Source organism: Nuphar pumila, chromosome 13, assembly GCF_984573655.1.
Source record: "Nuphar pumila chromosome 13, dmNupPumi1.hap1.1, whole genome shotgun sequence".
Lineage (NCBI taxonomy): Eukaryota > Viridiplantae > Streptophyta > Magnoliopsida > Nymphaeales > Nymphaeaceae > Nuphar > Nuphar pumila.
This window is the reverse complement of record NC_143261.1, coordinates 94,876,402-94,891,227: the sequence shown is the minus strand read 5'-3', so window position 1 is coordinate 94,891,227 and position 14,826 is coordinate 94,876,402. Positions and strand designations below refer to the sequence as shown.

At 36.6% G+C, this 14,826-nt stretch overlaps 1 protein-coding gene across 1 annotated transcript; it reads right to left on the bottom strand.

Annotated features, from left to right (window-relative positions):
* Positions 1-260: 260 nt before the first annotated feature.
* Positions 261-14,458, bottom strand: LOC149819282 (uncharacterized). Its single transcript, XM_089986372.1, has 2 exons — positions 14,404-14,458; positions 261-895 (listed from the first exon to the last, which is right to left on the bottom strand). The coding sequence occupies exons 1-2, from the start codon at positions 14,456-14,458 to the stop codon at positions 261-263; spliced, it is 690 nt and encodes a 229-aa protein (XP_089842498.1).
* Positions 14,459-14,826: the final 368 nt, after the last annotated feature.

The following is a 14,826-nucleotide window of genomic DNA, read 5'->3' as shown; positions in this document are numbered from 1 at the left end:
CTCTGCAGAATGAATTGAGAACCTCTATTTGATTTTGCTAAAATCTTCAAAATTTCTTTCAAGTTACTATGCTCCAAAATAATTTGGAACCAATCAAGCACGGGCCTTATACTCTCATTCTGTTGGATGAATTCCTCTAGTAGATTTTCCTAAATCAGTAATCCATGGGGGAAGGTAGTGACTTTTTCTATAATGAATCTATTAAAAGAAAACCGTTCTTTAAGTATTGTATGCAGGGAAAGGGTAGTTTCAGAAGTTTCTCAACAAGCTGGGAACCAGACAAAAAGGGTATTCAGCATCAAATCCCTGCTTTTTGTCACTGTAGTAGCTTTAAAACCCCTGCACACCACAAAAGACATATTTTGAACCCAAGGAGAAGAAACAGTGAATGATAGTCCTGAGCCATCAGCGTCTGAATCTTCTCCCAGCACTTGTTTGTATGATCTGCATACTTGATACACATGCCTTCCCATAGGCAACAGAAGATGAAACAGAGGCGACATATTCTTTGTTAGGCTGTCAGGGTCTGCGTGCAGATTCACCACCACCGTTCCATGATCAGGATGAAGCAGGGTGCTCAGTGCTTTAAGAAATGGACCATCTGCATCCCACAGCTTCCGAGGAAAATTATCATCACCATCATAAGCATCAATGAAGACCAGGTCATAAAATTGGACAGACATTTCAGTCGCACTTTTCATCACAAAACTTTCAGCGTCAGCTTCAAAGAGAAAGAGCCTTTCATGAAGACCACCCCATAAGACTTGATTGATCGAATCCACTTTTGTAAAGGATCCGGTGCTCGCAATCTTCGTTGAACATAATGGAAAACCCATTGCTTGGAAGGAGGCCGTGATAACAACAGGATCTATCTCAACCACATGGATTATGGCACCTATGCAGTGGAAATCCAAGCTTGATGGTCAGCATGGGAACATAGTTATAGTATACAATATTTGCAGTGAAGTTTCATATGAAAGACATGAGTGGAATATCTCCAGTTTGAGTCACTGATTAAATCATCAATAGACGTCAGCAATTTGATAAAAGTAATGAACTTATTCACACCAACTCAGCCATAGGCATTAAAATCCCCAGACTGAAACATGAGTTAGACGGCCCAACTCACAGTTAGACTTTGGTTTGATGCAGTCCGGTAATTAAATGTTTCACAATTGATGAACTATGGTTAATATATATATATATATATATATATATATATATATATATATATATATATATATATATATATATATATTTAAAAGCCCAGTCCTAGCCCAGCCCTGATTCCATATGAAATAGATTTTTATCCATTTTTTTAGCCCAGTCCAGTCCTAGCCCAGCCCTGACTGCAGCAAATAGTTTGATTTGTCCATATGAAATAGATTTTTATTAATAATTGTAGTCATTTTTTATTTTATCTCAAAAAAAAATAGGGGGCGCTGCCCCCGACTATCACCCCAATTTTTTTTTTTTGCTACACCCCTGTTTGCCCCCCCCCCCCCCCCCCCTCACATGAATCCTAGCTACGCCACTGAAAAAGTGCAAGGCATACTTCTGAATAAGTGGATATATGAAACATTTATCTCCAATATCTTAGATATAAACAAAGATATCTGCCTAAACAATGTCTCTAGCACCAATTCACTCACAATTCTTCCACATGGACTATATGTTAAAGTTTCCGAAAAGATTGTCTAATAGATTGGTGTTTTCCAATGTTCCTAATTTAGGGACCCTTGATTACATGCTTTAAAATCAACCTGCATGCACACATGAGAAGCAACTGAAACATCCCTTGGCCAGAAAGCGGGGAATAATAATAATCATAGTTGTCCTCATCCTTGGTGGCTAACAGGAACCATCATCATCAGCTAATCATAAGGAATTGTGACTAATCAGCTAAAATATTAAGTCATTTGTCTATTCTTTGCATGTTAAAGTCATTTTCCGTACATTAACTGGACACCCTAAAATAAAAACAATATCATCACTCCTAGCATTGGTCAAAAAGAATGTTTACCCAATAATTTAGTTGATTAGAAAAAGATCAATTTATCATTATACTAAACTTCATGTGTAATAGCACTATGGAAATTATTTAAAAAGGAAAACTTCAAAGAAATTTCTTAAGATCATCTCGCTGTTCTTAGGCATAAAGCTTTCTCTATGTCATGAATAGTAATTTTTTTGAAAATTTTTGCAGTAAATCATGATAAATCATGACTATTTATCAATAAAACGAACAGACAATTTTCAAGGGAAAATCGTGAAAACCACCAAAGGTGGCCACAATAATAATCATGATATAACACACAAGTATGAAATTACAGACCTGCATAAATTTTCTTTGGTAAAATGTGGAGTTTGCACAACAATTATCTACTGATATCATTCGTCTAAGAATCAGATTCACATCGAACCAGAACTCTAGAGCAGTAGGCCACAAGACTTGGTCAAGTTATTGAAAGTTCTTTAGCTTAGCATGAAGATCTACATTACTCTAGAGAGTATTTCTCTTGGAAGGTGTCAAATATTCTTTAAAAAAGAAAAAACCTACAGCAACCATGTGGTGTAGGCAGAATTAAGACCTCAGAAGACAGTTCACCACTTGAAGTTGAGACAGACTGCTCACCTTCACTCAACACAGACAAAGACCTGCCCTGGTGACTGTCAACTTTGCATTGCAGATAAAAGCGGCTATGAGATGCAATTTCATCATCTTCCTTTTACAGACAAGCAATGTCAGGCAAATACATCTCGGACAAAGCTCAATAATGGTATGAAATTCTGGGATCTTCTCATTGTATTTAATATTTCAGGGCAACTGAATGAATTAAGGTGCATTTGATATAAAATTCATCAAAGTTTTAGCACTGAATGATAACTCATCATTCAGTCTAAAGTGAAAACTTCCAAGTAGATGTACTTTTTTTCTCCCAAGTTCCTAATTTTCCTAGGTTGTCATTCTTAGGGCACGTTTGGAAACAAGAAAATTTCTCATAGGAAAAGAAAATTTTGCCTATGAGAATTTTTGATAGGATAACTTTTCTAAATGAAAATTTTTCACTTGTTTGGGTAGTATGAGAAAAACAGAATAGAAAATGTGAGAAAAATGGGGGGGGGGGGGGGGGGGGGGGGGGGCGATCAGCCTCCTCTCAGAGAGATAGAGGGGTGGTTGACCACACCCAAGAGAGAAAGAGGGGATCGATCAGCCCTCTCTCAAAGAGAGAGAGAGAGAGAGAGAGATGGTGGTGGGTAGGAGAAAGATGAAGATGAAGATGAAGGAAGCTCTTCTTGTGGCAGCCCATGTGATGAGATGTGTTGTGGGTGAATGATTGCCCTAATAAAAATTAATTTTTGATAGGAAAAATTCCTCCACCCTTCCCCCCCTCCCCCCTTGAGGAATTTTTCCTATAAAAAATCACACTTTTTAGAAAAATCTTTCCTTTCAAATTTTTTCTCTCGTTTGGAATGGTTGGAAAAGTTATCATTTTTTCTTTCCTACTTGCATTTTTCCTACCATTTTCTTGCTTCCAAACTTGCCCTTAGATTTAATTGGTTTCCTCACTTCCAAGACCAGCATGTTACCTTGCCCTTTAATTTTCCTATGCCACGTTTCTTATCTCTTAACTAATCTTTCCTCTTTTTTAAACTATCTTCTTCATTATATTTTCAGGGGAGACAAATGCCCTTCACCTTGCATATTTTTGTGACAAATTTAAACAATAATACTGCCACTGCCTTAAAGAGATTGAGATGGTAGCACATCAAGAGATAAAAATATGTAATCACCGATGGTGCTAGACTCCAAAAAAAAAATGCAAATGACCATGGATACTACAGATTTTCAATAATGTTCTAGTCACCTTGAAACTTGCTAGCCAAAACAGTGGGATGCTGCCGCCACCATGACCAATGCATAAAATGTGCAATGTTTTATCACCAAAGATGGCACTCTTGAAGTCGAAACAGGTAGAAGCAAAAGCTGATATCATACTCTTCACATCTATCAGAAAGCGATTGTTTGGTAAAAATGGAGCATAAGAAAAATACAAAGAAATGGTAGCTAGACTATAAATATGCAGTATCGAGGCTTAAGAGCCTACCAAGAAGTTGTTAGAATAAGAATGCAATGTGAGCCCATGAGATAAACACAACAGATTAAAACATGGAATACAGAATGCTAATAATAAAGCAAACATCTGCTCAGAAAAAAAATACGCACAGATAAATCATCTAATTCAATTCAAAACATCACTTTTGACTGCACCTGCACAAATCATCCGAAGATTCACATGGCAAGCAGAGGAAGGATGTGAGATGTTGCAGATATATTGGGATTTGAATCATGTTAATATAGCTGACAGAGCAAATCAATGTCTCAATTGTGCATCAAAGCATATGATGAAGTTTAGCTTGTTGAAAAAGACAAAATGTTTTCAAGAGCTGATTTTAAATTATTATTTGGTGTACAGTTCTTGGTTTAAAAACATTAATGTTTTCAAAATCGACACCAAATTTTGGTGTTGTTTGTCGGGAAATGGTGAAAGGCAAAGTTCACTTCTTGCTTTATTAATATCTGTATTAGTTAGTTTATATCTATAGATTCTTACATAGTTAGATATAGATTTTAACATAGTAAATATAAGTTCACTTTTTCTTGTTTGTTGCTAGTTAGAGTCTTCTGTTTTTATTAGATTAGGTTTGTTTGTGCATATTTGGTCTAGGCACGTGTATGCAAGAGCGTTGGACTTTGGGTAACCCGTTGCATCTCTTTGTTGAAGATACCGAGAGAAGAATTCATTTTTCTCAAGATCAATGAGAAATGGGTGACATGGAGCCCACTACTCCCACATGCCCTTTAAGGGAGTACTTCTTACCCATAGAGTACACCTAGAGTACTCCCAGGCATCCTGCATCAGGAGACCTGCTGAGAATAAGGCAAGTGTGATTAAGATCTTACCCTCTTTTTATGGCCTTAGTCATGAAGATCCCTATAGGCACTTAGATGAGTTTCTTGAAATATGTTCTATTGTGAAAATCCAAAATTTTGGGGACAATGCTTCAAGGTTGACCATCTTTCTGTTTTTATTGAAGGATAATGCTAAGTATTGGTTAAAGTCCTCAAATATCATAGAAATAAGGTCTTGGGATCATATGCAAAAGGAGTTTTTAAAAAAATATTTTTTTATTGGTCGCACAAATCAATTTAGCCTAGCCATTACTAGCTTATCAGAGCTAGAGGGCGAACAATTTTATGAGACCTGAGAGAGGATGAAAGATCCCCTTCAGAAGTGTTCCCATCACTAGGTGCCGAGATGGCAATTGGTCCAATGCTCTTACGATGGTCTATCTGAATGAAATTATGAGATGATCGATTCTTCTTGTGGGGGTACATTCATGTTAAAGAGTGAAGATGAGGCATGAGTGTCATTCAACATTTCAGTACCCTAAATTTGTTTAAGAACAAGTTTAGGATGCTCAAGGGTTCACCAAACCCATGAATGATCTATTTTCTGTAACGTATAATCCAGGTTGGCGAAACCATCATAATTTCTCATAGAGGAACCAACAAGCTGTGTCCCTCCAAATCAATAGGTTAGGCCCAATGCATTCACTCATTCCTATAAGAGGCCAAACCATCTCCAATATTCTCCCATGTTTTTCACTATTACCTCTCAGGAGACCACCCCACAATTATTCTTTAAAGAGAAACTTTTTCAGGCATTTCAAGAGGTGAAAACCTCAAGTCAAAATGCTTTGGAGAAATCCAATCAAGTGCTAAACTCTCATACACAATCAATAGCCAAATTAAAATCTCAGATGAGACAAATAGTAGAAGCATTAACTAGGAGAAATGAGGATAGTTTTCCAAGTCAACCTGTGATAAACCCAAGGGTCCAAAAAGACCCATCCGATAAGTTTGGAATTATAAAAATTGTCTGTATTGATCCATAAATTAGTTTATTTTTATATTTGCATTGAATAGATTAGCTTCAGGTTAGTTTTAGATTAGATATGATTTTCTTTTATTTCAGATTTATATTTTGTATAAAATAAAAATATATTAAATTAGGTTTTATCGATTTTCATGATATTTAGGCATAGTTTTATGTTTTAGTCAAAATTGTTAGGTATAGATTGGTTCTTTTTTATTATTTTTGTGATTTTCATTCAGTTTAGGTTTAGATTTAGTTTAGATTTAATTTAGAATAGGTTTTAATATTCGGCATTTGCTTAGAATTTTGCAACTTTAGAAAAATCTAAAGTTGTCGATTAAAGTTTTTGGTATTATTTTTTATTATTTTTAAATTTTGGTACATAGATATAATGTTTCCAGTTTCTTTTTATTAACAAGTTAGTTCTTTAGTGATTGAATTGCGTTCTTGTTATTTTTTAGCATGTTAAATTAGTTTTGTTTAATTATAATTATCGTTAGTTAATAATTATTTTGTGAATAGTTAGATTAATTGATAGTTAAAATAAATTAGAATAATTAGTTTTTTTATTCAACCGATTATAATAGAGTATTTTATTTCTTGCTCTTTATTAGTTAATTATGTTATTTTAACTCTATCACGTTATTTCTTGTATTTAGTTTAGAAAATAGTTATTTAATTGTAATTATCATTTTTAATTAGATGTTTATTGTTTAGCCGATCTAGATAATAATTAATTGTTCCTTTTAGTTAGAAGTTTTAATTTCTGTCAAATCCTGTTTCACCGTAGTTAGATTAGTATTGTGTTTAATTTAATATTAGTAAATTAGATTGGATTAAATTTAATTAACTTAGTTAGTTTAGATTAGCTGAATTTCCTCTTTTGTACAATTATTGGTTTTTAGCATAGTTAATAATATTTTTCATGTATTCATAATTTTTGTAGATAAATTCTAGTTAATTCTTGAATTCGGTTAGTTGTTTGCTTTCTTGTTTCTTGATTAGTTAGTTTCTTTCTTGATTCATTGAAATCATATTAGATTAGTTGTTTTAGTTAGTTAATTATTAATTGCATTAGTTAACTTTTGATAATTTAGTTTATTTTTTTAGACGATAGAATAATATTAGAATAATTGATAATTCTTTTTGGTCGATAATTATACTTTAGTTTTAAATTCAAAATAATTAGATAATTCATTCTTGTATTGTCGTTAATTTAGTTATTTATATTGTGTCGTTAGATATAATTAATTCTTTAATTGACATTCCTTTGCTTAATTGTTTAGAATATGATAGTATAGTTTTTCTTTATTTTATTTTATAGCTAGCTTAGTTTAAAATTTTTATTATTTTTGTTCCTTTTTAATTTTAGTTAAAATTGTAATTAAAGATAGTATATTTTTTCTTTTTCAGTTATTAATAAAGTGAATAAAGTGAATTGCTTTGCCTAAGTTCTGTTTTTGAAGGAGACGATCCAACTTGCTAGTCTGGAATGAGTGCATGAGCTGATTTTAAATTATTATTTGGTGCGTAGTTCTTGGTTTAAAAATATTATTTTCAAAATCAACACCACTTATGATTTTACTTTAATATATGCTCAAGCTTTCTACCCAAAAGTATTTAGCATCTGGATGGTTATAAAAATAAAAAAAATAATATATAGGATGAAATTCTTTTAAGATAAAATATACTTTCTAATATCTAAACACCATATCATAATATAGTTTCAAAAGCGCCAAAGGAGCGTGTGGTTTCATTCTTTGTAACTGTGGGGTTATTTGGATGACATGGGTGCAAACCTGTTTTTTTTGCAAGATGGGCCAAAACTCAGTTTTTTAACAAACACAGTTTGCCAAAGCCAGCCTTAATAGGTTATTTGGGTGACAAAACCCTGGTTTTCAGGTTTTCGGTCACCCAAACAAGAAAATTACAAAAATCATGGCCGGCCATTTTCTAGAAGGTGACTGGCTGGAAAATGGCCAGCCACCCATTTTTTAATTCATATCTTAGGAAAAAATTAAAGAAAAAATTGTTGGCCTAAAATTGGCCTGCCAGCCATTAACAAAAAAAAGAAAATTGGTCTGCCATTTTTCGGCCATCAGGCAAAGCCATCCTCACCATTTGTTGGGTGATGGGTGGTCGAAAAATGGCAGAATGATTAGTTAAAAAAAATCACACATTTCGGGCCATTTCCAACCAGTGATAAGGTGGAGAGAGAGAGAGAGTTGGGGGAGGGGCTTTTGATAAATCAAGGGTGAATTTTTTCACTTAGTCAAGTTTTTTCAAATCTTGTCTTGAAACCAGGTTTTGGTGTATCATTCAAACACACTAGCGATGGCAGTACCGGGACGGGGGCGGGGATGGGAGACAAAGTCTCCACCCCTGCCCCGTCTCAAAGTCCTGCCCTCTGTCCAAACAGGGCAAGGCGGGGGTGGGGCCCCATTTTCCCTCGATCCACTGCCATCCCTAAAAAAGGATTGGGGACGGGACAGGGCGGAGCAGGGCAAGGCGGGGGATTAGAGAAGGGAATGGAGTGGGGCAGGGAAAAGCGTAAGTCCATCCCTGCACGGGTTTTGATTTTAACCTCCATCTCAATTTCATGTCCTCCTTCCCCAGTCCAAACGGGGCAGGACCCCATTTTTTCCTGATCCACTGCCATCCCTAAAACACACCAAAACCTAAGTTTTGGGCACATAACTCAGTTTACACCCAAAACTCGGTTTATAACTGAGTTTTGGATGTCATCTAAAAGGTACCTGTGGCATAGACATCACGCCGAACCCAAATTGAGCCCATCTTGCCAAACCATTTAAATAGAAGATGGGATCACATTAGGCCTAGCAGGGTCTAACCGAGCTTTGACTTAGGGCCATAATTTATATTTTGTATCAACCATGATAGGCAATCCTCAATGATTTGTATCACTTAACCCAATAGGGGTGTCAACGGGCCGGATCTGACTTTGAGGTGCTGACACTGGCACTGAACCCAAACCCAATCAAATCTACCATAAGACATACTTGGGTTTTATATGGATTACTTGGTCCAGACCTAATAACATAATATTTTAACTTTTTACATTAAAAAATCATGGATCTTAATTTGAACTCGGGTCGGACTCAGGTCTGGTATGAAATTTTACACACCATACCCAGCTCCATATACTAATCGGATCCTTCAGCCTCAATCCTGATTCTAATTGGGCCTCCTTTATTACCAAACCCTAACCCTATAGGGTTTGGCATGGGTAAGGTTCGGGTCAAACCTGACCCATTGACACCCTTAGGACCAACCCAACTCAATTGAAGTTGAAATATTTTATTTTAGAAAATTTTCAAGAACACACCTAAAGTTTGGGCATTAATAAAAAATGTGCTTAAGTTTTGATTTTTTTTTAAAATGTATCTAAACTTTGCACTCTTAATCAAAAACAAACTTTCATTCATTTAACCTAGGTTATCACTAACCTAAAGATGAGTAAAGAGAGTCAGTTTAGTTGTTAGCCCTTTAAAGACTCATTCCCTCTCTTCCCAGGCGCATTTTAAAAAAAAAATGATAGCAGGGGTAAAATGATAATTTTACATCACATTTAACAGCCAACTTGACTGTAATAAACTCTTAGGCTTTTTTAATTAACTATGGTATTTTTGAGGTGTATTTTTATATTTTTTTCAAACCTAGGTGCCTTTTTGAGTAATGCCCAAACTTTAAGTGTTTTTTTTTTTATTTTACTTTTTTTTTTACCTTTCTATTAGGCCAAGCAAAACTCATCACTTCACATTGTTGGTGAAACCCTTGAGGTCCATCGTGGCCACAAGGAGTACACCCCATCTTCTACTCTGGGCAAAGTATGTGCATGGGGGGTTTCGATCTCATGACTTGATTAGTTTCAGCTGAGCTCAACTAGGGATGACAGTGGATTGGGGGAAAATGGGGTCTCGCCCCGTTTGAATAAGGGATGAAGGACATGAAACGGGATGGAGGTTAAAATCAAAACCAGGGACAGAGGCGGGGATGAACTTACGCTTTCTAGTGTCCCGCCCCATTCCTGTCCCAACCGCCCCCTTACCCTGCCCTGTTTTCAATCCTTCTTTAGGGATGACAACAAATCGAGGGAAAACGGGGCCCTGCCTGGCCTCGCCCTGTTTGGACGGAGGATGGAGGACATGAAATGGGGATAGAGGTTAAAATCAAAACTCGTGCAGGAATGAAAACAGGGATGGAAGACAGAGGGGTGGAAACCTTGTCCCCAACCCCCAGCCCGGTCCATTGACATCCCTAAGCTCAACAAAGTTTCAAAAGGCATACATTACAAACTACTACAATTTATATAAATGAAACTGATCTTTATTAAACCGTAAACAAAAGTAAGAAAATAAGAAACAAAATAAACTACAGTAGCCATCCAACCAATCTTGCTATTGCTTTTGAACGAAAAGCCTTAAAAGATACATAGTTTTTAAATATGGATGCAATATTCAAATAAAAAAAAAGGATTCAATTGGATCCTATGATCAATGTCGCCTCTCACTCCTGGTCTATGTTAGTTAGGTCTCACCTAGTTGACTAAACTGGTCTTGATTAGGCCCAACTGATCTCATGGCAAAAGCGAGTTAAATTACCATTTGGGTTTTGACTAGAATCCTTCCTAATTTTGTGTCTCTCCCACCCATAGTCACAAATATCGCTAACTTTTTTAAAAATTACTGCAATAAAATCATGATATTTTTAAAGAGTGATTTTATAACGAGAAAAAACACAATATTTTAAAAATATCATGTTTTTAACCCAATATTAATACGATAACAATACTTTTGTCCAGTTTTTATATTATTTATATTTATATTATACTTAGAATTATTTATGTAAACCAATATTCATTTGCGATTCTCCCAAGAAAATCACTTTTTTCAAAATATCATGAGATTTTCATCCACTGACTTTTTGTTTGCTTTTTGCTAGGCCACTAAAACCTTTGAGGTTCCCCCCTACTCAATAAGGAAAATTGATAAGATATTAACCTGAATCGGTTATTTTTAATAAATACAAAAAATACTTAAAATTAAATTATTTTAATAGTTTTGACATGTGTCATGTTCTGATTGACACAAAATATTTTTAAATTATTTTTAGCCGATTCAGAACGATTCACTTGAGAATACTCAACTTCAACCTTGCAACAAGGAACACCTTAGTGGTCATCAACTTGGTGAAGTTCACTAGTTTCCTGGACCAACGATAACAGCCCTTGTGAGCACCTCATCTGTATTTTCTCTGAGCAAGATTTGTGACTATGCTTTCAACCCAATTTTCTAAATTGGGATGAGGATGAAAGTTTTGCAATTTTTGGATAATCCCTATGTATTTAGCTACGAATAGAGTGCAATGGCATGGCATAAAATGTGTGCATTAGGCACTTGATGGACCTCCATCAGGCATTAGGGCGGGGTTTTGAGACCGGTCCGGGTGACCTTGTCCCTGCCCCTGGTCCACTGACATCCCTAATGCTCGATCGCAAAAAAAAAAAAAAAAGGAAAACCCCCTGGTTTTTCAAGTTGACTACCTGCCATTATTTCCTGGTGGTTTCCTTGCTTTGACGTTACCATATATGCCTTTGGTCGGCTTTGATCTCTTTTGTATAGTACCAACAGCATAGAGAGGAAAAGAATAAAACAAAAAAGAAAAAGACCAACCGAGAGAAATTTGGAGATTTTTTTCTCCCTACTTCTAGCGAGTAATTCTTTGTTTTTTCTCTTTTGAGATTGGATTGGGCAAGTTTTGATCTCTTTCTTTCACAAAAAGACTATTTTCTGATGTTGGTATCCTGCTTTGGTTGATGATTGCAGTGTATCCAAGGGTGAGGGTGAGGGTGAGGGTGGAAGATGACTCTGTTGCAAAAGCTGAGGCAGAAAACCAGTTGCCGTTGGAGAAATTCAAATCTCTTTCTGTGGAGAATTCTGACCGTTGCTCACACAGTATTGTATTTTCTTAGTGTTGTTGCTATGTTTTTATTTCTGAAAATTTCTCTCTTGTTTTCTTTTTTTACTTCTTCCTTTGCCTTTGGGGTTGATTTTTGTGATTTTCTTTTCGATTCATGAATGGTGGGGAAGAAGGATTTTGTGTTTTTCTCTTTTTGGTGATTGATGATTAATCGATGTTTGAGTATACAACTTTTTGGGGGCTTAACTGCGTAATCCCAAATTTTTATAAAGATAAAATATAGTTTGTGGATATTGTGATCCGATTGAGCACTTCTTGATTTAAGAAGAGCAAAACCATGCTGCAGGTTTTTAATCCTTTAGTTCCACGGGGTTCTTTTTCTTTTTCTTCTTTTAATTTTTGAGTTGTCATCATCGCAATTTATCTCTAAAAATTCTGTATTTTACATATTGACATGCATTTGCTTCCCTTTTCTCCTTCTCTTTCCATGAAAACTTGAAATTAGAAATAGCAGATTTTGCATATCCGTCTTGTGTCTTTCTATGCATTACTGAAATCACCGAATGTTAGAAACGAAAAATCTGAAAGCTAAATATTCCAGAAGTTACAAATGAATCATTCCTCAATCTTGTTCCTGGCATCTGCATATTTCAGCATCTGATGAAAAAGAAGATACGAGTTCCTTAAATAATATGATTAAAAAGTGACATTGTGAGACAAAGATATAAACCTGCTTATGTTGGCTTTTTTGTGGCATGTAATGTGATTTATATATTTTAGTTGTCCCCGTTAAGGATACAGTGATGGAAATTTCCAACATAAGAAAATCATCGATTCTGTAGTACTACACAGCTGTCTTTTTTCCCGGTCTACTGCTTAAAAATTCAGGAAATTTTGAGAATAACTTTAAAGGGGTGGTACGTGGGTGTGCGTACTAGTTCTCCCTGTTAGCATAAACAATGAGAGAACACTACTTATGGGATGTTGCCATGGTCATCCAATTGAACCTTCGATAGAGGTGAGTTGTTAGTATTCTCAGCCAATTGACGCCCTCGATGAGCCCAGGCCACCAAGTCGAAAGGTGAGCAGGACCCTACTACTCAGAGACTAAGAATGAAACCCAATAACCACGTATGCTCTCATCAAGCATCCATTCGAGGTCTCTTTGTATAGTGGGAGATGAGCGGGGGTTGCATGCATGGGATTCATGCATATTGAATGTAAACCTTTCACATTCTCATAACAGCCCCCTACTCTCATGATGTCCCTTGGTGTGCTCGTGTCAAACCGGGTCACATCTGGTTGGACCCGATCTAAAAGTCCAACATTCTCCCATGACCTATTGACACGAAAAAACACATAATTCAAGTTTTTTACTGTCATCTCGATTTAATTTTCATGTGGGTTCACATGAATCACAAGAATGACTTATATGAGTCATGAAGATGAATACCTCTTTATTTTCATGCATTACAATATCATTCATTTTAGGTGTGTAGCATGTTAAGATTACCTTTATGAATGGGTTGGTCTCTGACCCATTCAATTAGTCATTTTAATATTGTTATTCTGCTATTCATTCTTTCCAAAATAAGATTCACTTTACACAAAATCAACAATGCACAAAACCATAGAGAATAAATTTAGTTTCATAAATGAGATCACATAAAACCATAATGCATTGTCTTACATCAAAAGGAATTAAATAGACGCATCCTCATTATATATTGGGAATACAATCTGGTGTTAGCCCTTTAGTAAGAAGATTCACAATCATTTCTTTTGTATCGATTGTATCAATACACAATAAATGATTCTTAGTTCTTTCTTTAATAATAAAGTACTTTAATTTCATTAATCTACACGAAGTGCAACTTTTGTTGTTATTCGAGAAAGACACAATAACTTTATTATCACAAAAGATCTTCAGTGGCCTCTTAATAGAGTCCGCAATACCAAAACCCGTAATGAAATTTCTAATCTATATGGCCTGAGACGAAATTTTGTTTAAATCAATAATTTTTGCTTCAATGGCTTTCAGAAATTCCTTCACTGTCGTGCAGTGAGAGATGACAACTTGAATATTCCTAGCCACTTGTGATTCCAAAAGCAATAAGTTAAGATTATTTGAACGCTCTCACTTCTCATAGACAAACCTTCTGAGTGCTCCCACTTCTCATAGACAGTCTTCTGATCGGTTATGCTACTTTTTGTAGGAGTGGGTTAATCGCCCTATACGAGATTTATATTGAAAAGGTAAAATTAGTGTAAAACCCCACTCCGGCAAAGTCGTCGGAGGGGATAAACATAAAAAAAAATGATTTCCCCAAAGGGGAAACCGCGTAACAGGAGGGGGTGAGGATAAACCTCACCCCCCAAAATCCGCGGAGGGTGAGGGTTATCCTCACCCTGCGTGAGGACTATAAAAGCCCTCACGCAACCTCCCTCCACCGCACCTCAACGAGCGGCAGAGGGAGAGACAGAGAGAGAAGGGGAGCCAGAGAGAGAGTGAGGCGCTTACCGACGACGATGGCGATGGCGGTGACGACGGCGAGGTAAGTCTTCGTCCTCCCCATCTTCTTCTTCGTCCTTCTTTTCTGATCCGAGCACAAAAGGGGGGGCGATAGCCATTGCTGCCAGCGAGTTGCAGGAATTGAAAAAAAATAAATCGATAGAGAAAGAGAGAGAGGGGTCGGCCGACCCCTATGACGGTCGACTCTGACGGCCGGCCCGACGACCGACCGACACCGTTGGCCGGCCCAGGCTTGTGGGTGCAGAGAGAGGGTTGGCAGGGGCCGATCCCCCTGCACCTGAGATCAGAAGGGGCGCAGCCCCTTCCACCCTTTTTAATCAGGGGACCGGTTCGGTCCGGGCACCCGGACCGAACCGGGTTGGTCTGGGTGCGACCCAGACCGAGCCCACCGGTCTGGGTCGCGCCCAGACC

What these genes read in the sequence shown, in the direction of transcription:
- LOC149819282 (XM_089986372.1), bottom strand. Translation starts at nt 14,458, where the DNA reads ATGGGGAGGACGAAGACTTACCTCGCCGTCGTCACCGCCATCGCCATC. An exon ending in CGCCATCGCCATCGTCGTCG is followed by an intron (nt 896 to 14,403) that starts GTAAGCGCCTCA and finishes TCCACTGCATAG; the next exon opens with GTGCCATAATCCATGTGGTT.